The sequence below is a fragment of the Panthera onca genome, chromosome B2, assembly GCF_046562875.1.
Source record: "Panthera onca isolate mPanOnc1 chromosome B2, mPanOnc1 haplotype 2, whole genome shotgun sequence".
In the NCBI taxonomy this organism is placed as follows: Eukaryota; Metazoa; Chordata; class Mammalia; order Carnivora; family Felidae; genus Panthera; species Panthera onca.
This window is the reverse complement of record NC_138343.1, coordinates 116,931,924-116,955,736: the sequence shown is the minus strand read 5'-3', so window position 1 is coordinate 116,955,736 and position 23,813 is coordinate 116,931,924. Positions and strand designations below refer to the sequence as shown.

Genomic DNA, 23,813 nt, shown 5'->3' with positions numbered 1-23,813 from the left:
GATTTACTTTTCTCCTTCTTACAAATGGAGCCACAGATGGCTGATTCTTTCTAAGACTGTAACATCCGTGTCTGTGACCTGCTGTTTTCTAAAGCCCAAACCTTTAAGGAATGGGAGAAATTTTACACTCGAATATTACAGAAACAGTGTGCTTCTGTATTTTTTACCCTGAACAGTGATTAAGCAAACGGAAAAACCCTAAGAAGAATGGAAAGACAAATCCACTGAATATACCACTTATCTCGTGGAATTTTATACTTCAGATAAATTACCTAAATTACTTCCCATCTCCAGCTTGAACTTCTGATAGCTCCTTTTCAATATCTTTAAGATTTCTGAAAATTAAAGACATTTGGATTAAGATACTTTGGTAACTTTCACATCTTTTAAACTTTCTTGCCCGGACATAATATTTCCATAATACAGAAAACAGTTATTTCCTGTGCGACAGAGCTGGAAAATGCTGATGGACGCAAGAAGTCAGGAGTCAGGCTATTTTCTCAAGGGCAGGGAAGTGGGTTTGGATGAACTAGAGGAAGGTTTTGGAAAGGAATAAAGGAGGAGGGGAAGAGATTTTCATTTGTTTTGTTTCATTTCTGTTATTTCTCTTTTGATGGTTGGGAGAAATTTACAAAGAACTGAAGGTAGATGTCTCTGTGAAGGAAGGTGGTTTTCTTACCTTTGTCTCATGGGCTTCTGCAGATAACCCAAGCAGCTGCTGAGTTTGTTTGGGTCTGAGTATTGGCCATGGACGTTTTATCCCTAACTTTCCTCCCATCCCAATCTCCCAGGCCAGTTTAGTGCTGCTTAAACTACACTATGAAACCCAGAGCATCCACAGTGTTAAAGTATCCACCCATGAGTCCTAAATATACCCAGGTTGCTCATATTCTGCTGCTAAGACTTATCACCACGTTGTATGGATGGCTGTACTTGTGAGAATCCCAGACTATGTTTTCAGACCAATCCTACAAAATATTGCGCGTTTTGCAATGTTTAAAAATCTTTTCCCAACCCCATGACCTCATGTCACGGCTGCTTGTATGGTCATGAAGCCAAACTCAACAGCTGTGTTATCGCTCTTATGCATCTGACTTTTAGTTTTAGGTCTAAGCAATTTGCAACCCTGTGAATTGATAAATCTATTTCCTTTGCTTAATTGTCTTTGACTATACTCTGTCTTATGTTTATAAACAGAGGTATAATTAGATTCTCAAAATGGCAGACTTAACTGAGTAATTTCATACGTTGCTGACATCTTGTTTAAATGACGACGACACTGGCTTTAAAAGCTTACACGAACTGGGGCACCTGGGTGGCTCAGTCAGTTAGGCATCTGACTTTGGCTCAGATCATGGTCTCGCACGCAGTTTGTGAGTTTGAGCCCCGCGTCTGGCTCTTGTGCTGACAGCTCAGAGCCTGGAGCCTGCTTTGGATTCTGTGTCTCCCTTTCTCTCTGCCCCTCCCCTGCTCGTGTTCTGTCTCTCAAAAATAAATACACGTTTAAAAAAATTTTTTAAAGCTTACATGAATTGTATAGAGCTGCGTGGCAGGGTAGTGGAATTTTACCTTGTAGTATTTGTGTGTGTGTGAAAAATCTCAGGTGTAAATTAGAGTTGAGGGAGTCAAACTCAGTTCATGGTGTATCATGGTCATTGTCCTGTGTAAGCCTCGCTCTTGTTCTGTACATTTCTTTGTGTTCTCCTCCCTATCTGCTCTTCCCTCACTTCTGCCCTTGGGCCACCAGTCCAAAGCGTTCCGTATGCATCTTTTTATCTATAAGTGTTCCAGTTGGGTTTATATATATATATGACTTAATGTAAATGGTATTCTAGACTTCATTCTTGTTTCACTTTTTTCACTAATACTCTCTGAGACTCATTCACATTAGTGTATTCTAGCTCATGATTGCAGTGATTATAACGTACTGTTTACCTCAAGCCCTGTTCCTCCCCCACCAGGAGCTGTGTGGTAGGGAACACCGTCATACATGTCTGCTTCTGGCCCTACCTGTGTGTTACTTCTCTGGGTTGTGTACCCAGAAGTGGAGCTGATGGGGTGGAGGGTGTGCATTTACTGCATTTGACCACTTCCTTGCCAGATGACTTTGTCTTGTTACCACAGCCATGCGTCCCCTTGTATTCCTGCCAACCCCTGGCATTATTCAGCCTTCTAAACTTTGCCAAGTCTAAGAAGCATCAAGGGTAATCTCATTCTTGCCGTGATTTGCATTTCCCTGGATAACTAATGAGTCTGAGCATCTCCCCACATGTTTGTTAGCCTTGTGAATTTCTTCTTTTAGAAAATTCTCTCTTTAGATCCATTGCCCATTTTTTAAATGAGTTAGCATCTTTTTCTTGTTAATTTGTAGGAAGCAGTCCTTCCCGTGCCCTAAGCCACAAAGACGTTCTCCTACTCTTTGTTCTATTAAATTTATTGTTTTCACTTTCGTGTTCAGACCTTTAACTCATCTGGAGTCCATCTTCTATACACTATTAAGTAGGGATCGCCACATAATGAGCCGCTTTCTCAATACCAATTACAAAACAATCCATCCTTTTCTTATCAGTTTATGGTGACACTTTTATTGTATATTAAGTTTCCAAATAGACATGGGTATGTTCTGGGCACTATCTCTTTATTCCATTAGTCTATCAGTCTGTTTTTAATGCCATTGCCACATTACATTTGATGACTTAGTGTTTATTACTTAGTATCGTTTAGTGCTTAGTGTCGAGACATTTTTGTTCCCTGTGGAAGATGTGTTGGGTCAGGGAAGTCCCTCAGTAGAGAGGTTTCTGATCAAATTCATCCTCATTTTTCAGAATAAGGGGAAGGACAGGAGATCCTTCTCTCGGGAACCAGTCCCTGGGACTCCTCTGTCACATCTGCCCTCCCACAGGAGAACTAGAGCCTGGGCTAGTGGTGCCACATTCAAGTGGGAAGGCTGGGCCAAAAGAAGGTTCTGGGCATCTGTCAGCACAGGCAGCTCTGGGATAAGCTCTGTCTTGCTCACGGGGAAAGCCTTCTGTGACATGATGGGGATTCCCAGCTGGAGGAACCCTGCTCCTGTCTTCCTGGGATGGAGGTAGCGGTGGCATCTGATCTACCTGAGGCACTGAGTGTGGATCCTTACACGGTCACAGCCTGATGCTCGTCCTTTCTTGAAATCTCTATGCCAGAGGATTTCTTGGCGGTCCTCTTGGGCCTCTGCCAAATGCCCCGTTTGAGACACTGGGATGTCAATAAACTTTCAAAATGCTTAAATTCTTCTTTACCGCTTTTTTGACCAATGCATGCATTTCCTTTTAGTAAGTAATTGAGGTTTCTTTCAGCCAACAGAGCCCTCAAACTATTATAAACTTCTTCTCATGGGATATAAGCAACTTTGATAATAGCCAATGCTTCTTTCAAAATTTCTTAAAAAAAAAATTGGCTTCCCCCTTTCCGGTGTCCATTTCTTTACCTTTTATGGCTGATCTTTTCGTTTACTTTGAAAATCTTCTCCTCTATCTTTGTGAGGTAGATTAACTCTAAATTGGATAGTTGGTGAAAATTTATTTTGTGTTCTTGAAGCAGGATAGAAAGGACCCTGAAGTTTCTACAGGAGCATTGCTTCTCTCTTTCTAATTTTTTAAAAATTGCAATGAAGTTTTCTCAGTTCGGGAATTTTTAATGTGATCTTTAAGTGCATAAATTATTTTATCTTTGTTAGTTAATTTAACCTGCTTTTAGTTTCTTTTTAATAGTTTTCAATAAATAACTTAATTCTATAAATCACTTTCTTCAAAACTCCCTTCAATATCATCTTCTAGGGGTCCTCATTTTATGATGTACTTGTTATATCCCGTTCCGAGTCCTTACAATCCATGTTATCTTCTCCAGGAATAGCAGCAGTTCTAGACTTCTAGTCCCTCATTTATCATCTGCTTATTGTGGTTCTGTTCATTATTGAAACTGGGGTATTGAAGTCTCCAACTTTTATGATTACTGACTTGTCTCTTTCTCCCTCAATTCTGTCAGTTTTTACCACATGAGTTTTGGGACTCGGTTATTAGGGGTATATCAGTTTATAATTGTTGTATCTTCCCAATGGGTCGGCTTTCTTCCCATTATAAAATATCCTCCTTTGACTCTAGGAACAATTTTTGTCTCAAAGTTTATTTAGTCTGATATTAGTAGCCATTCCCTCTCTGTTTCGGTTTCTGTTTGCATGTTATACCTTTGCCCATATTTTTATCTTTAAGCAATTTGTGTCATTAAATCTCAATTATGTCTCTAGTAGACGAGATGTAGTTGGATCATTTTTACAATCTTGTCTGCCAATCAAATATAGTTGCTGATAAGATAGAATTTGTGTCTCCTGTTTTGATATTTGTGTTTTATTCATCATCTGTTGTTATTTTATTCTTTTCAAAAAAATTTTAGGAGCACCTGTGTGGCTCAGTCAGTTAAGCGGCTGACTTCAGCTCAGGTCATGATCTCATGTTGTGTGGGTTTGAGCCCCGCGTTGGACTCTGCCCTGACAGCTTGGAGCCTGGAGCCTGGAGCCTGCTTCAGATTCTGTGTCTCCCTCTCTCTCTGCCCCTCCCCCGCTCACACACACACGCACACACACACACACTCTCTCTCTCTCTCTCTCAAAATATAAATATTTTAAAAAATTAAAAAAAAATTTTTTTTTTGATGTTTATTTATTTTTGAGAGAGAGGGCAGAATGTGAGCAGGGAAGGGGCAGAAAGAGAGGGAGACACAGAATCTGAAGCAGGCTCCAGGCTCCAAGCTGTCAGCACAGAGCCCAACGCGGGGCTTGAACTCACTAACTGTGAGATCATGACCTAAGCCAAAGCCAGATGCTTAACCGACTGAGCTACCCAGGTGCCTCCATTATTTCATTCTTTAATTACTGCCTTCTTTTGTGTTAAGTAAACATTCTCTAGTGTAATAATTTAATTTCCCTTCTTGTTTACTTTAGTGAATATACATTTTTAGTTATTTCCTTAGTGGTTTCCCGGAGAAATAGAACTAACATCTTAAATTTCAATAATCTAGTTCGGGTTAATATCAATTTAATTATAATAGCATACAAAATCTTTGTCCCTATATGGTTCCATCCTTCTCCCCTTTTGTGCTGTTATTGTCACATAAATAACATTCTATACATTGTATACCCAACCACATGGCTTTATAATTACAGCTTCATGCAATTGTCTTTAAATTAAGATAGGAGAAAGGGTTACAAACAGAAAATGCATTTATACTCTCTTTTATGTTTATGACCTTTACCAATGTTCTATTTTTTCATGTGGATTTAAGTCATAGCCTAATGTTCTTCCATTTTTCTGCTAGTGACCAATTCTCTCAGTTTTTATTTTTTTGGGAATGTCTTAAATCTCTCCTTCATATTTGAAAGGTGTTCTGCTGAATATAGAATTCTTGTAGTTTATTGTTTTCTGGTTTGAGTATTGGGTGTTCTGATATCTCAGTTAAGTGGTTTTGACTGTAGCCAACAGAAAATCCTTTCTAAAACCGGCCCATATTATAAGGACAGCTATGCTCTCACATTATAAAAAACTCAGAGGTAGAGGAGGGTGGGCATTATGACTGCTCACCATTTTAACCATCTTGTCTCCCCCAGACATTCAGCACGATTGTTACTTCTCCACTCCCTTGAAATCAGGAAATCAGGTGTGGCCACGAGACTGACTTTAACCAAGGAATATGAGTAGAAGTGACATGTTCGTGGACGATCCGGTGTGCAGTGCCCCTCTTCTCCTTTTTTCTTTATGTGCGATGCCTAACAACATTCTAGGTGGTGGAGCCAGGTCCTTGGGTGAGGAGGATGACGAGTTGGGCCCCAATATGGACATATCACAGGAGTAACAAATAAACTTCTGTTGCTTTAAGGTTCGGCCGCTGTTAGGCACAGCAGCATAACTGTGCCTATCCTGAGTGATCTCGGGGCTCCCAGGACAGAATGTTAGGTTTTGGATCCACATCTCAGTGATTCTCTCTGTGTTGGCTTCATGAAGTGACAGGCATTTTTGAGGATCCAGCTGATCCTGCCATCCTTCCCAGGGATTTCATAGTCTGTATCTTTGTTCTATATCCGGATTTCAGAGATCTATGAGAAGTATTACCATATGTCATAATAAAAGTGCTTACAACATAGGGAAACTTTGCTTTATGTAAAAAGTACCTAGTTTTCACATATTCAGTGAATCCACTTGGAGATTCTTTCTAGTTCCTCAATACAGAGCAGATCATCTCCATTGTGACCTTGTTAAGGGCATTTCTCAGAGTCTGAAACATGGAGGAAACAAAGTAATATTGCCCCATCTGAGGTGGAATATCCTATCAAACATGTCTTGGCAGTTTCTTTCAAGAGATTAACCTGTGCTTTTTATTTATTTATTTATTTAAAATATGAAATTTATTGTCAAATTGGTTTCCATACAACACCCAATGCTCATCCCAACAGGTGCCCTCCTCAGTGCCCATCACCCTCCCCCCCACCACCCCCCATCAACCCGCAGTTTGTTCTCAGTTTTTAAGAGTCTCTTATGTTTTGGCTCCCTCCCTCTCTAACCTCTTTTTTTTTTCCTTCCCCTCCCCCATGGTCTTCTGTTAAGTTTTTCAGGATGCACATAAAAGCGAACACATATGGTATGTGTCTTTCTCTGTATGACTTATTTCACTTAGCATAACACTCTTTCCAGTTTCATCCACATTGCTACAAAGGCCATATTTCATTCTTTCTCATTGCCAAGTAGTATTCCATTGTGTATATAAACCACAATTTCTTTATCCATTCATCAGTTGATGGACATTTAGGCTCTTCCCATAATTTGGCTATTGTTGAAAGTGCTGCTATAAACATTGGGGTACAAGTACCCCTATGCATCAGTACTCCTGTATCCCTTGGGTAAATTCCTAGCAGTGCTATTGCTGGGTCATAGGGTAGATCTATTTTTAATTTTTTGAGGAACCTCCACACTGTTTTCCAGAGTGGCTGCACCAGTTTGCATTCCCACCAACAGTGCAAGAGCGTTCCCATTTCTCCACATCCTCTCCAGCATCTATAGTCTCCTGATTTGTTCATTTTGGCCACTCTGACTGGCGTGAGGTGATATCTGAGTGTGGTTTTGATTTGTATTTCCCTGATGAGGACCAACGTTGAGCATCTTTTCATGTGCCTGTTAGCCATCTGGATACCTTCTTTAGAGAAGTGTCTATTCATGTTTTCTGCCCATTTCTTCACTGGATTATTTGTGTTTTGGGTGTGGAGTTTGGTGAGCTCTTTATAGATTTTGGATACTAGCCCTTTGTCCAATATGTCATTTGCAAATATCTTTTCCCATTCCATTGCTTGCCTTTTAGTTTTGTTGATTGTTTTCCTTTGCAGTGCTGAAGCTTTTTATCTTCATGAGGTCCCAATAGTTCATTTTTGCTTTTAATTCCCTTGCCTTTGGGGATTTGTCAAGTAAGAAATTGCTGTGGCTGAGGTCAGAGAGGTCTTTTCCTGCTTTCTCCTCTACGGTTTTGATGGTTTCCTGTCTCACATTCAGGTCCTTTATCCATTTTGAGTTTATTTTTGTGAATGGTGTAAGAAAGTGGTCTAGTTTCATCCTTCTGCATGTTGCTGTCCAGTTCTACCAGCACCAATTGTTAAAGAGACTGTCTTTTTTCCATTGGATATTCTTTCCTGCTTTGTCAAAGATGAGTTGGCCATACTTTTGTGGGTCTAATTCTGGAGTCTCTATTCTATTCCATTGATCTATGTGTCTGTTTTTGTGCCAATACCATGCTGTCTTGATGATTACAGCTTTGTAGTAGAGACTAAAGTCTGGGATTGTGATGCTTCCTGCTTTGGTCTTCTTCAGTATTACTTTGGCTATTCGGGGCTTTTTGTGGTTCCGTACATATTTTAGGATTGCTTTTTCTAGCTTCGAGAAGAATGCTGGCGCAATTTTGATTGGGGTTGCATTGAATGTGTAGATAGCTTTGGGTAGTATTGACATTTTAACAATATTTATTCTTCCAACCCATGAGCACGGAATGTTTTCCCATTTCTTTATATCTTCTTCAATTTTCTTCATAAGCTTTCTATAGTTTTCAGCATACAGATCTTTTACATCTTTGGTTAGGTTTATTCCTAGGTATTTTATGCTTCTTGATGCAATTGTGAATGGGATCAGTTTCTTTATTTGTCTTTCTGTTGCTTCATTATTAGTATATAAGAATGCAACTGATTTCTGTACATTGATTTTGTATCCTGCGACTTTGCTGAATTCATGTATCAGTTCTAGCAGACTTTTGGTGGAGTCTATCGGGTTTTCCATGTATAATATCATGTCATCTGCAAAAAGTGAAAGCTTGACTTCATCATTGCCAATTTTAATGCCTTTGATTTCCTTTTGTTGTCTGATTGCTGATGCTAGCACTTCCAACACTATGTTAAACAACAGTGGTGAGAGTGGACATCCCTGTCATGTTCCTGATCTCAGGGAGAAAGCTCTCAGTTTTTCCCCACTGAGGATGATATTAGCTGTGGGCTTTTCATAAATGGCTTTTATGATGTTTAAGTATGTTCCTTCTATCCCAACTTTCTTGAGGGTTTTTATTAAGAAAGTATGCTGAATTTTGTCAAATGCTTTTTCTGCATCGATTGACAGGATCATATGGTTCTTATCTTTTCTTTTATTAATGTGATGTATCACATTGATTGATTTGTGAATGCTGAACCAGCCCTGCAGCCCAGGAATGAATCCCACTTGATCATGGTGTATAATTTTTTTAATATGCTGTTGAATTTGATTTGCTAGTATCTTATTGAGAATTTTTGCATCCTTATTCATCAGGGATATTGGCCTGTAGTTCTCTTTTTTTGCTGGGTCTCTGTCTGGTTTAGGAATCAAAGTAATGCTGGCTTCATAGAATGATTCTGGAAGTTTTCCTTCCCTTTCTATCTTTTGGAACAGCTTGAGAAGGATAGGTATTATCTCTGCTTTAAATGTCTGGTAGAATTCCCCTGGGAAGCCATCTGGTCCTGGACTCTTATTTGTTGGGAGATTTTTGATAACTGATTCAATTTCTTCACCAGTTATGGGTCTGTTCAAGCTTTCTATTTCTTCCTGTTTGAATTTTGGAAGTGTGTGGGTGCTCAGGAACTTGACCATTTCTTCCAGGTTGTCCAGTTTGTTGGCATATAATTTTTCATAGTATTCCCTGATAATTGCTTGTATTTCTGAGGGATTGGTTGTAATAGTTCCATTTTCATTCATGATTTTATCTATTTGGGTTATCTCCCTTTTCTTTTTGAGAAGCATGGCTAGAGGTTTATCAATTTTATTTTTTCAAAAAAACCAACTCTTGGTTTCCTTGATCTGCTCTACAGTTTTGTTTAGATTCTATATTGTTTATTTCTGCTCTGATCTTTATTATTTCTCTTCTTCTGCTGGATTTAGGGTGTCTTTGCTGTTCTGCTTCTATTTCCTTTAGCTGTGCTGTTAGATTTTGTATTTGGGATTTTTCTTGTTTCTTGAGATAGGCCTGGATTGCAATGTATTTTCCTCTCAGGACTGCCTTCACTGCCTCCCAAAGTGATTGGATTGTTGTATTTCCATTTTCATTTGTTTCTATATATTTTTTAATTTCTTCTCTAATTGCCTGGTTGACCCATTCATTCTTTTGTAGGGTGTTCTTTCACCTCTATGCTTTAGAGGTTTTCCAGGCTTTTTCCTGTGGTTGATTTCAAGCTTCATAGCATTGTGGCCTGAAAGTATGCATGGTATGATCTCAATTCTTGTAAACTTATGAAGGGCTGTTTTGTGACCCAGTATGTGATCTATTTTGGAGAATGTTCCATGTGCACTCGAGAAGAAAGTATATTCTGTTGCTTTGGGATGCAGAGTTCTAAATATGTCAAGTCCATCTGATCCAATGTATCATTCAGGGCCCTGTTTCTTTATTGATCTTGTGTCTAGATGATCTATCCATTGTTGTAAGTGGAGTATTGAAGTCTGCAATTACCACATTCTTATCAATAAGGTTGCTAATGTTTGTGATTAATTGTTTTATATATTGGGGGCTCCCGTATTCGACACATAGACATTTATAATTGTTAGCTCTTCCTGATGGATGGAACCTGTAATTACTATATAATGCCCTTCTTCATCTCTTGTTACAGCCTTTAATTTAAAGTCTGGTTTGTCTGATATAAGTATGGCTACTCCAGCTTTCTTTTGACTTCCAGTAGCATGATAGATAGTTCTTCATCCCCTCACTTTCAATCTGAAGGTGTCCTCAGGTCTAAAATGAGTCTCTTGTAGACAGCAAATAGATGGGTCTTATTTTTTTTATCCATTCAGATACCCTATGTCTTTTGGTTGGAGCATTTAGTCCATTTACATTCAGTGTTATTATTGAAAGATAGGGGTTTAGAGTCATGGTGATGTCTGTAGTTTTAATGCTTGTAGTGATGTCTCTGGTACTTTGTAGTCCTTGCATCATTTCACTCACAGAGTCCCCCTTAGGATCTCATGTAGGGCAGGTTTAGTGGTGATGAATTCCTTCAGTTTTTGTTTGTTTGGGAAAATCTTTATCTCTCCTTCTATTCTGAATGACAGACTTGCTGGATAAAGGATAAAGGCTGCATTTTTTTTTTTTTTTCTGTTCATCACATTGAAGATTTCCTGCCATTCCTTTCTGGCCTGCCAAGTTTCAGTAGATAGATCTGTCACTAGTCTTATTGGTCTCCCTTTATATGTTTGAGTGTGTTTATCCCTAGCTGCTTTCAGAATTTTCTCTTTATCCTTGTATTTTGCCAGTTTCACTACGATATGTCACGCAGAAGACCGATTCAAGTTACGTCTGAAGGGAGTTCTCTGTGCTTCTTGGATTTAAATGCCTTTTCTTTCCCCAGATCAGGGAAGTTCTCAGCTATGATTTGTTCAAGTACACCTTCAGCCCTTTCCTCTCTCTCTTACTCTTCTGGAAGTCCTAATTATATGGATATTGTTCCATTTCATTGCATCACTTAGTTCTCTAATTCTCCCCTCATACTCCTGGATTTTTTTAATCTCTTTTTCTCAGCTTCTTCTTTTTCTATAATTTCATTTCTAATTCCCCTATTCTCTCCTCTGCCTCTTCAATCCGAGCTGTGGTCGCCTCCATTTTATTTTGCACCTCATTTATAGCGTTTTTTAGCTCCTCATGACTATTTCTTAGTCCGTTGATCTCTGTAGCAATAGATTCTCTGCTGTCCTGTATACTTTTTTCAAGCCCAGCGATGAATTTTATGACTATTATTCTAAATTCTTGTTCCATTATGTTGCTTAAATCGATTTTGATCAATTCGTTACCTGTCGCCACTTCCTGAGTTTCTTTTAAGGAGAATTCTTCCGTTTCATCATTTTTAATAGTTCCTGTGGTAGCTCCAAACTTCAGGGCACTTCCCCTGTGCTGTCCAGAGAAACTTGTGTTGGTGGGCGGGGCCGCAGTCAGACCCGATGTCTGCCCCCAGCCCACCGTTGGGGCCACAGTCAGACTGGTGTGTACTTTATCTTCCCCTCTCCCAGGGGCAGGACTCACTGTGGAGTGGTGTGGCCCCTGTCTGGGCTACTTGCAGACTGCCAGGCTTGTGGTGCTGCTTCAATGGGATCTGGTGTATTAGATGGGGTGGATCGCAAGGTGCACAGAGGCAGGAGGGGCAGGCTTAGCTAGCTTTGCCGATGGTGGTCCCCTGCAGGAGGGGCACTGCAGCACTGGGAGGGAGGCAGATCTGTCAGAGGGATGGATCCACAGAAGCACAGCGTTGGGCGTTTGTGCAGTGCAAGCAAGTTCGGTGACGGGAACTGATTCCCTTTGGAATTTCGGCTGGGGGATGGGAGAGGGAAATGGTACTTGCCAGCGCCTTTGTTCCCCTGCTGAGCTGAGCTCTGTCCTCCGGGGCTCAACTCTCCCTCCCGTTGTCCTCTAGCCCTTCTGCTCTCCGAGCAGAGCTGTTGACTTTTAACATTCCAGATGTTAAGTCCTGCTGGCTGTCAGAACTCACGGAGTCTGGCCCCTCCGCTTTTGCAAGCCTGACTCGGGGGCTCTGCCTTGCCCAGTGGGCTGCCCTTCCACCCCCCCCCCCACCCCCGCCCCCCTCCCGTCAGTCCGTGTAGCGTGCACCACCTCTCTGCCCTTCCTACCCTCTTCCATGAGCCTCTCATCTGCACTTGCCTCCGGAGAGTCCGTTCTGCTAGTCTTCCGGTGGTTTTCTGGGTTATTTAGGCAGATGTGGGTGGAATCTAAGGGATCAACAGGATGAGGTGAGCCCAGCGTCCTCCTATGCCGCCATCTTCTTCTATAGTTTGCTTTTTATTTTTTTAATGTTTATTTAATGTTTATTGTGTGTGCATGTGTATGTGGGGGTGGGGGGGGGGAGAGAAAGGGCGGGGGAGGGGCAGAGAGAGAGGAAGAGAGAGAATCCCAAGCAGGATCCGTGCTGTGAGCATAGAGCCTGATGCAGGATTCAATCTCACAAACCCTGAGATCATGACTGGAGCCGAAACCAAGAGTTGGATGCTTAATCAACTGAGCCACTCAGGCGCCCTAACTTGTTCCTTTTTAAGAAAAACTGTGTGATGTGCAGGACAGTGACGCGGGGTTTTAATAAATCTTGTAGGGTGTCCTTATATCCTAAAGTCCTCCAAACATTTGCCAAGTAAATCAATCAACAAACTTTCGGGTGTTCAATTACTAACACTATACTTATAATTCATTTCTATCTTAAAACCTTTTCTTTTCCCCCTTATTGGGTATACATGTACTTCATAGCTTTCAAAGTCGTGTAGTCTTTTTGTGTGTTAGCTTTCCTTGGCTTAGAAGTGAAATGGAATCGAAAGTTATGCAGAAACTACTGACAGCCAAATGCTAAGAATATCTAGTTAGGTTTCTTTGGGTTTCTTTTATGGCATTTACTGTTTGCTTCTTACTGCACCTGACACATAATGATTTATTGAACAAATACTAATCATTTTTATAGGCTTTTGCACAGATGTTTCTCTCATGGTGCAAAACTGAGCAAAACAGCCAAAGTCGAAGAAAAATGTTGACAGTTAATTGCATTCTGTATATAATGCAATTACTGCCATCAGCAGGTGGCAAATGCACTAATAATGTGAAGTTTTACAAGTCAGCTGTGCAATTGGAAGTAGGGGGCAAAGTTGCTGCCATTTCTCTGCTGGTTGACTGAGCCACACGACTGAATGCCAAGCAAAGAGACTGTTCAAGTTACCTAGAGAAGCATCATTTCCAAAGCCAATTTGTTGACAATGGAACTGAAAACAGGGATGAGTGGAATTTGATATGAAGAAAACCCTAACATCTAGCCATAGCACTGTCCAGCAGAAATACTGTAGGGACCACATATGTAATGTAAAATTTTCTAGTAGCCACGTCAAAAAAAAAAAAAAAAAAAAAAAAAGTAAAAAGAAGCGGATGGAATTGTTATACTAGTATATTTTATGTAACGCAATGTATCCACAGATTTATCATTTCAACATGTAATCATTGTGAAAACTTGTTAATGAGATGTTTACTTATTTTTGTAGACGAAGTCTTTGAAAGTCAGTGTTCAAAGCATACATTTCAGTGTGGACTAGCCACATTTCAAGTGCTCAGTAGCCTCTTGGGGCCACCAGACTGGAACACTCAGGCAAGCACACCGTTACAGGAATTGGAAGGTGAGATGACACTCTATAGGGAACACCATAGCTACCGGGGAACATGACCACCTATTTGCTAATGATGTTCAGAGCTACAGCCCCAAATCTTAGGTATAGCACCTTTACATAGTGCCTTTAAGTCGATTTTTAAAAAAATCTCTTTTAATGTTTATTTATTTTTGAGAGACAGACAGAGTGCAAATAGGGGAGGGGTAGAGAGAGAGGTGGGGGAGACACAATCTGAAGCAGGCTCCAGGCTCTGAACTGTCAGCACAGAGCTGGACGCGGGGCTCAAACCCGGGACAGGGGAGATCATGACCTGAGCCAAAGTTGGACGCTTAACCGGCTGAGCCACCCAGGTGCCCCTAAAGTAGATTTTTTAATGATGTACTTACAAGAATTATTAAGTTTATATAACGAGATACTTTCTTTGTAAACCTACTCAGATTGCAGGATGCAGAACAAAATTATGTTTAGTAAAAGTCGAAGTGAGTTTTTATGCATCTCTGGGTGGAAAGAGTTAAAATTACATCTTGAACCACTGTGTCTTACTACTTCAAAAGCAGTCTCAAGTTTCCGTCCATAGCTAATTTAGAAATACTGTCCTTGGGGCACCTTGGGTGGCTCAGTCAGTTGAGCTTCCGACTTTGGCTCAGGTCACAATCGCATGTTTCCTGAGTTCGAGCCCCACGTGGGCTGATTGCTGTCAGCACAGAGCCCACTTCGGATCCTCTGCCTCCCTCTATCTCTGCCTCTCCCTTGCTTGCACTCTCTCTCTCAAAAATAAATAAAACACTAAGAGAGAAGAAAAATCCTGTCCTTATTTCCGTTCCAGGTGTCAGCTTAGGTAAATGAGCTCTTTGCTATTCTTCCCAACTCCCTAGGAGCTGTAGGGCTGTAGGTGACTGTGGCTGGTATTGGAGTGGAGTTGCTGGGACTGGTGTGGCAAAGGAGGCGTGGCACAAGTTCATTATCCAATTTGTTTGGAGCCAACTCATGTTCTGGTTAATTTACTCTGATTCCGCTGAAGTCACAAGTCCAACACATGACCGCTACGCTTCCCTTCAATGTATTGCTTGGCCAGGTGCGATCTGTTCCCTGCTTCGTGACTTTCCATTACTTCCTGAGCACGTCCCCCCGCCCCCCACTATCTCTGCCTGCCGAGACAGACACCTAGCAGCCAATTCCTCGGCTGCTGTTCTGGACGATCCAGACTTTTCTCATTCACTGGTTCCCTCTTGCCAATGTGGACTGCCAAGGGAACCAGCCTGTCAGTACAAGGCCATCCGTCTTTTCAGAGATGTAGGGGCTACACTAAGACAGGACCCCTGGCACCTGGCCATCCACGTGCTTGAGAAAGTCACTTCCCCTTTGATAGCCCCAGTTTGCTGTGAAGTTAGCCCCAGTTTGCTCATCAGTGAAGTGAGAAGCACGGGGCAGATGATTTCTAGGTTCCTTCTGGCTCAAACAATACATCCATCATTAACAGGTGAAATTTTAAATTCCGATACAGCCAGCTCTTCCTTTGAATAAGGTACTCCAGTCTAGGATATGCCCTCCTGACATTATGTTAGCCCAATCAGGTAGGAGCTTTCTAGAAACTCTACTTTCTGTAACATTTCATGGATCGTGTGTGGGTGTTAGGGGAACGCAGGACATTATGTGTATACTTGTCTGTAAATCTGGATATTAGCAGGGGCGCCTGGGTGGCTCAGTTGGTTGAGCGTCCGACTTTGGCTCAGGTCATGATCTCGTGGTTTGTGACTTTGAGCCCCACGTCGGACTCTGTGCTAACAGCTCAGAGCCCAGAGCCTGCTTTGGATTCTGTGTCTCCTTCTCTCTCTGACCCTCTGACTTGTGCTCTGTCTCTCAAAAATAAATGTAAAAAAAAATTTCTTTAATGTCGATATTAGCAATTATAGAACTTCTACATTTGAATAAAAAGAAAGCTGTTTATAGAGTTAAAATTTTTTCCTGTGCTTTTTAAAAAGGATTCTTTCTATTTAAAAACTTGTCATCATAGGCATTTGAGACTTACAGAAGAATATGCACAGCATTATGTATAATTTATGACAGAAAATAAACACCACGAGGCCAAGGTTCCGCTTTAAAATTGGAACACTGTCTATACACCTTCATATCTGCCTCTCTCTCCTCTCCCGTCACCCACTTTTCTAACCCCACTGCCCTGTACTTTGAATATTATCATTCACCTGTTTTTGAAATCTATGTTTTGCATATGATACCACATATGTAAGGTATCTTATGTTATTTAGTTTTGCTTCTTTTTGCAGTTTACACAATGATACGGAAACAGTATATCATCCACAACTTGTCTCTCACCCAATATATTATTGTCTCTGGGAGTCATCCAAGTACAGTTTACTTGTATAGTTCATTCTTTTTTATTGGCCTAAAAATCTACTATGATAGCAAAATACAATTTATTTGGCTATTCTTTTTTTTAAACGCTTATTTATTTTGAGAGAGAGAGAGAGAGATCGAGAGAAAAGAGAATGAACACAAGTTGGGGACGGCAGATAGAGAGGGAGAGAGAATCCCAAGAAGATTCCCCAGTGTCAGAGCAGAGTTCAACGAGGGGCTCGAATATTATCAATGCTAATAGTTATATGTACATCATTCTGAGTTTTCCCTAAAATGGTCAAATCGCATCATCTATGAATGACGACAATTTTGTTTCTATCTTTCCAATTTCTACGCCTTTTGTTTCTCTTTCTTATCGTACTATTCTGGCTAGGATCTCTAGTAAAAGGCTGATAAAGAGCAGAGTAGAGCATCTTTATCTACTTTCTGATTTTTAGGAAAATTCTTTTAACATTTCATCATTAAAAATGTGAGCCCGGGGCGCCTGGGTGGCTCAGTTGGTTGAACGTCCGACTTCAGCTCAGGTCACCGTCTCACGGTCTGTGGGTTTGAGCCCTGCGTCGGGCTCTGGGCTGATGGCTCGGAGCCTGGAGCCTGCTTCCGATTCTGTGTCTCCCTCTCTCTCTGCCCCTCCCTTGTTCATGCTCGGTCTCTCTCTGTCTCAAAAATAAATAAATGTTAAAAAAAATAAAAAAATTTAAAAAAAATGTTGTAAAAATAAAAAAAAATGTGAGGTTTTTGGTAGATAACTTTATACATTTAAAAAATATCTCTTATTTTGATGAAAGGTTTTTTTTCTTTAATTTTAAAGGGGTGTTGAATTTTATACAGACATTTTTCTGCATTGTTTGAAAAGTGGTCATTTAAAAAACCTTAATGGGTTAATGCAGTATATGATATTTACACATATTTATATAATCCAAGTTAATTATAGCACTGTCTATAGGTCACATTTCTCAAAACCTATTTCTTTTTGGTCCAAATCTTTCTATCACAGTGGTCCTAAAATTCAGATTTCACTATGAAAAGTATGTGAAATGTAACGGATAAGTCAATCATACCTCCTTTTAGTTTACATAGTCCCCTTAGTAATGTCAGACCATTGTACTTCTGGAAATAAACTGAAGTTAGTTGTTTCCTGTTCCCAATATTCATAATTTTGTTCATGAACGAAACTGACTTACAGTTTTCCTCTTATAGTGATTTTATTCAGGTTTGGGGATTCATAGAATGGGTTGGAATCCTTCATAGAATTCCTTTTGTTTCCCCCCAAATTCCTGAAAAAAAAATTGCATAAATTTGGAACACTCTGTTTTGAAAGTTTAGCAGAATTTGTCTATAAAACCTTCAGGTCTTGGCAAATTCTTTGTGGAAAGACTTCTGTTTTCCAGTTAAATTTATGTAACAGTATAGGAATTTCTTTTTGGTAAATTATACTTATCTAGAGGTTTATTCACATGGTTTATCTTGCGAATCATCCTGTGTTCATAGAAAGTGGGTCTACCTAAAGATTTCCTAATGTTCTTGGAAGAGCCTTTATGTAGATACATTTTAGGTGATTTTTTTGTTGTTTTCGTTTTTACAGGTGACATCTGCTCACATTCTGGTCAGCTAGACAGTTTATCAACTTGTGAATTCAAATGCAGTTCAGCCAGCTGTCACTTCAACAAATTTTTCTAGAAACACTTTTTGGCTCCTCAAACTGTCTTAGACTTTTAATAAGGATATGTGGGGTACTTCTTAGCCACCCCACCCCACCCAATATACTCAAATTTATAGTAAATATAATTGATAGTTTGATGATTTAGCATCACAAAATACCCCCTGTTATTATTTTGAATTTGGATTTTATGGCATGATGGTGCAGCTATAAAAAGGCATTTAAAAACAAAAAAATATAAACAACAGCAACAACAAAACCTTAATTTAAAAATCGATTTTTCTTTTAATATTTTGTCTTCTGAAATTTATATGAGTAGAAATAAAAAAAAAATTCCTGTTAAGTGTGAACCTTCTGGATAATCTAGATTTCCACGAAAAGACTATGTAGAAAATGAAGTTAACTCTTAGATCTGTCAAGAGAACAGATTATAGTCCCGTAAGTAATGGACTATCTGATTTGTTAAAGACTGTCCACTTGTTAACCACATTCAAGGCCACATGTAACCACAAGTGGTAACACTCACCTTAGGAGTGCATTAAGAGTGTGCAATAACAGCCTATAATTCTGAAGTGTTAAACTGCCACTTGAAAAATGGAGCATATTGATATTTTGAAAATATTTTGCAGGAAGAAACTGTTTGTTTAGATTCTGAGGCAGATGAACATATTAACTGGTTCCAGCAAGAATATATGAAGACAGAAAAGGACTGGGGAGAAATCGATAAGAGAATGAGCCGGACTTTGGAAATAAGAAGAAAGTTGATTAGCAGCAGAACACCTCTGAAGGACATTCTTAAAATGTTTCCTTTCTTAAAGTGCCCTTATCAGGTATCTTTATTTGCTTATAACACCTTCTGATTTTAATGTCCAAATTGATTTTTCTCTTTTCTTTTGGAGTGGAACAGAACTATGTAGCAAGATGGTGGGTGTGAATCTTGGTAGGGTGTGTAAGGCTCCACGGGCTACAACTAGGACCATTACAACTAGATAAGAATTTCTGGAACATGCACTGCCTGCCTTCCGCTTCAAAGATCTCTCTGTCATTACACGTATTGTGGAGGCTGGGAGACCACTACTTAGGGCTATTTTGACAGTGTGAAACATTTTCCCTTTGCATTTATTTATGTATTTTATTTTTTAATGGTTTCAGGAATAAAATTTAGAGATTCATCACTTACATATAACACCCTTTGCATGCAGTTAGACAATCAAGAAAGTTTACTAAGGAACTGTTAATATGCAGCTTTGCCCAATGTCTATTTCCTTTATGATTCCCAATCATTTCATAAAGTGGTTTTAAAATACATAAAGCTTAATAGGTAACTCCAATAACCTTCCATTTAGTTTACCTAAGGTGGCCATTAAAGGGTCCCATTACAATTTTAGTGTAATTTTATCTGTAGTACATAATGAAAGATTCACCCAAGATTTTAGCCAGTATTATTTAACAGTAATAGCCAGGAGGCTTTGGCTATTAGAAGAGTATGCCACATTGACAACCTGCATATTGTTTTAAATCAAAACCATTTCCAACTGAGAGCCTATAAACTTCTTAAATGTAAGCAGCATATTTTAAACATCTTCATATAAGTTCTCCAAGTGCCTAGCAGAACAGTCTCCATGCAATACAAATGAATTTTTTGGAATGCTGTGTGAATTAGTGGATGATTGGTGTCTCGGTCTGTTTGGGTTGCTATAACAAAACACCATAGACTAGTTGGCTTATGAACAGCAGAAATTTACTCCCCATTGTCCTGCAGGTGGGGTAATCCAAGATGAAGGCACTGGTAGATTTGGTGTCTGATGAGACCCTGCTTTCTGGTTCATGAATGGCATTCTCTAGCTTCTCTAACTTCACGTGGCTGAAGGGGCAATCTGGCTCTCTGGGGTCTCTTTTGTAAGGGTGGGAATCCCATTCATGAAGGCTGCATCCTCTTAACCAGGCCCTTCTCCAAGGCCTCACCTCTTAATACCATCACACTGAGCATTAGGTTTAACATAAGAATTTGTGGGGTGGGGGATAAACATTCAGTCCGTAGCAGTTGGTAAGGCTGCTGTGGACGCTGGAGTTGCAGCCTTACGGGTCTTCACTGGAGTGCAGCCTGCACAGGTTTGTGATTAAAATACCTAAGCTATGGTTCAGCATCCTTTCAAAGAACGATAGATGAGAGTGAGTCTGAGTGGGGAGTGGACAGTGGATTTTAGACCTGAGACGGGCTCTCATGCTTTGTCTTAAGTCTCTTTTTCTCCCAACCCTTCAGGCATTTCACCCTTTATATCCAAAATATGGATTGGGATATGGTTTTTGTAATGGCTGTGCTACTTAATGAATAAAGTTGACTATTTTTTCACACAAAAGAGTTGAACGGGGGGCACCTGGGGGGCTCAGTCGGTTAAGCATCCGACGTCGGCTTAGGTCATGATCTCATGGTTCATGGGTTCGAGCCCCGTGTAGGGCTGTGCGCTGACAGCTCAGAGCCTGGAGACTGCTTCAGATTCTACGTCTCCCTCTCTCTCTCTCTGCCCCTCCCCTGCTCGCACTCTGTCTCTCTCGCTCAAAAATAAATATTAAAAAAAAAAAAAAAAAGAGTTGAACATTTTAGCTTTCTTCAGGGAGTACCTCCCAAACTAAGCCTTGTGTGGCCAGCTGGGATTTACAAAATTTGTAAAACCCTTGTCGTGCTTCCTAAAATAAAAGCAAACTTAACCTTACTTACAAATACCCAGTTAATGAACAATCCCTATAGCCGGACGGCTGCTCCTGCTCCAAACTATTCCCACCACTTGTTGCTACTGATACTACCATTGTGTAGTGCTATGAGCTTAGGGAGCTTATGGCACAGGTATGGCCGAAGAGAAGTGGCCAGTGTAGGACACTGGACCAAGGAGTTTACATGGACCCTTCATCACCACCTGCACTCATCAATCTCCTCCTGTGAAAACACTGTCTTTCAAGAGAAAGCGGGATGCTAGTTAGACACTAAGATTTCAGCCCTTGGTCTGATCATTGCTATAGAAGTATTATGGCTCTAAAATTTCTCACTGAACAAAGCGAGGATATATACTTTTGCAAAAATGTGTGCGTGTGCACACACACATGTACACACATCTGCATCTGCTTATGTATCTATACATAAGTATTAAACACCATGAGTTCACATTTATACCTTCAATTCCAACCCAAACCACAGGGCTTATTCTAACCTACCCTCTTTCCATACATTCTAACTCTCTTCAACAGTGAGAAACCTGACACCTATTACCCTCAATGTATTCACTTATTTCTATTGATCAGTCTTCAAGTTCATGAACCTTTTCTTTGCATTTTCCAGTATGCATTTCCCTATCCAGTGATGTTTGCATTTCAGTAAATGTTATTTTCAGTTCTGAATTTCAATTTGGTTCTTTTTTGATTTATATCCCGTTTCTCTGCTGAGATGCTCCACGCCATGATATGAAATTCACTGGTCTTACCACGTTCCCCACCATTCCAGCTTAGTGGTCCACTGAGGGTTGGCTGGTAACAGAGCCTAATGGGCATCCCAGTTTTCTGATAACTCCTTCTGGACCAAATTTTTGGGCAACTGATGATCTACCAAAATGTTCAAGAAATGAGGAGACCCTGTGGGTAGTATGTAACTATTCTTTACAGAGTTTTAGGGAGAGTGATGATTAAATTAATTCCTACTAGTGTGAGTGATGATAAATGGTCTTATAATGCCACTTTGTCAAAAAAAAAAAAAAAAAAGCAGGGAGGTGGCAGTGGTGGTAGAATTCTCAGAGGGAGAGTACTTAGGCAGTGGCAGGAAAAGGTGATGTTGAGTGAAGGGGTTTCCATATAGGTAAACTGGTTTTGCTGTCACTTTGTAGTCAGATCTCCTACACTTACTTTTCACCACTTACTCTTGTTTCTAAAGCTCTTCCCTTTCCCTTTAGAATGCTATGGTTAGGTATTTTTTGAAGGTTTGCTTCCTAAAATCTAACAATTTTCTTATTTTGCCTCTTGTTGGATACTGCCTAAAGAAAGAAGACCCTAGAATCTTAGCTGATCAAATAGCCAAAATATGCATACAGAAGTTGGAGCCCTCATTTAGTTGAGCCTGCATGCAAAGTTTTAATTCTATGGGCATAGAAATTTGCCACATCCATTATTTATCTTTTCCTATTTACTTCAGCCTTGCTTTCTTTTTTCCTCCTGTCATTATGTCTTTATTTCTCCACTAAAGCTACTCATATATCTTGTATAGATTTTAAACTAGCACTCAAAGTTCAATATAATCCTAAGGAGTTAATTACTTCCTTATAGTCAGTACATTAGCTTTTCTTGTGGTCTTTTTCTTCTTTTTTCTAGATGTTCAGAGAATTCCAGCTTCTTACAAGAACAGATATTTATAAGAAAACAAGGCACATTTTGGAATCCTATTCGGAAAATATACTGACTTCTTTTTCAGTGGTGCACAATCCAATAAATATTGCATTGCAAGAAAAACTGAAACAGCACACAGATGAAGACATGTTGAAACGTTAGTAAACCTGGGGGTGGGCCAATCTAGTCAGTTACCTGTTTAATTCAGGATAGAGAAGCTCTGTTTTGGAAATAAGTAATTCAGTGAAACAACACACAGGATAGAAAAAAGAACTTCTCAAATAGGAGGAGCCTAGGTACAGAATTAAAAGTACACTTGAGGGGCGCCTGGGTAGCTCAGTCGGTTTAGCATCTGACTTCAGCTCAGGTCATGATCTCGTGGTCCATGGGTTCAAGCCCTGCATCGGACTCTGTGCTGACAGCTCAGAGCCTGGAGTCTGCTTTGGATTCTGTGTCTCCCTCTCTCTCTGCCCCTCCCCCACTCATGCGCTCGCTCGCTCTCTCTCTCTCTCTCTCCCTCAAAAATGAATAAACATTAAAAAATATTTTTTTAAAAAAGTACACTTGATTTGGTAAAATCCTATTTAGGGAACTAGTAACCTGTTAATTTCATAATACAATCACAAGGTAAAGCATGCTAAAATCTTCCTGGGTGATGGACAGAGAGTAGAGGACTCTGATCTTCTCCTGGCCATGATCTGGAGAGCGGGACATGAGACATAGATGTTTATTCGAAAAGGATGTTGGTTAAATGGTTGTGAAACACTGGTCCAAGAAGACTGGCTTGTTCTCTGTAGAAGCAAATGATTAAAAAAAAAAAATCCACATTTTAAGACTGGCTTTGCTTATAATTGGTAAAAGCTTATTTTTACTTGGACTTTAAGCATGTTTACTTTGGCAGATATGAAGATGACAGCCACATGTTTGCTCCTACCAGATGTTTTTGGGGACGATCCCAGTCTTTTTGTCATCATGAATGAGAAGGTATGTAGTATGTCAATGATTGGGTTTGACAGTTCATGTCTTCATGTGATCATTTATTTGAATGCAGGGTGGTGGCCCCTTTTGAAGTATGGTTTTGTCATATTTACCAACACGCTACACAGCAACAAGCTCATTTATTGTAACACACGGTTAAATTGAGGCACCTTTATGACTTAGCTATTTTTCATATCGCAGAGTGGTGACTCCATTATCTATTTTTTTTCAGGTGCAAGTGTCCACACCCGTGTTAGAAGTCAAGAACCCTTTCAACACTGATGTCTGTGAATTTTCTTTGTATTTAGAAAAAGAGAAGCTCACGAAGGTGGATGACTGTGTTACAGCCTTGGCTGCTCTCATAGCTGCCTTCCATGTATTTGGAGTTGAGTGTCCAAGAGGACTGTCCCAAACCCTCAACTTCCTAGAGACGTTGATTTTTGACATGCACAGTCCCCATTTTCCTTCTATGAAAGAAAAGGAAAAGGAAATAGCGTTTCGACACCCACTTACCTAATGAGATGCCAAATATTGCATCAGAATTGATTTCTAGGGAAACCTAAATCTTTGCAAAAAATTGTTTTGACTTAGGGTTATGGTAGAGGTAGGTATTATCTTGTGTCAAAGGATGCAAATGAATCTCAGTACCTTCTTTCTATACACTTAGACACTTGAAATTCTTTGTGAAATTCTGTAATAAAATACTATTT

The 23,813-nt window shown here is 40.0% G+C and overlaps 1 protein-coding gene across 2 annotated transcripts in view; it reads left to right on the top strand.

Annotated features, from left to right (window-relative positions):
- The window catches only part of SAMD3 (sterile alpha motif domain containing 3), a 56,787-nt gene extending 32,974 nt beyond the window's left edge, over positions 1-23,813 (top strand). For both annotated transcript variants that reach the window (XM_078447317.2, XM_060616632.3), the window contains 4 exons: positions 18,387-18,587; positions 22,111-22,282; positions 23,027-23,109; positions 23,336-23,813. In XM_078447317.2, the coding sequence (XP_078303443.2) occupies positions 18,387-18,587; positions 22,111-22,282; positions 23,027-23,109; positions 23,336-23,620 (741 nt within the window). In that variant the 3' untranslated portion in view covers positions 23,621-23,813. The remainder of the gene's footprint in view (positions 1-18,386; positions 18,588-22,110; positions 22,283-23,026; positions 23,110-23,335) is intronic.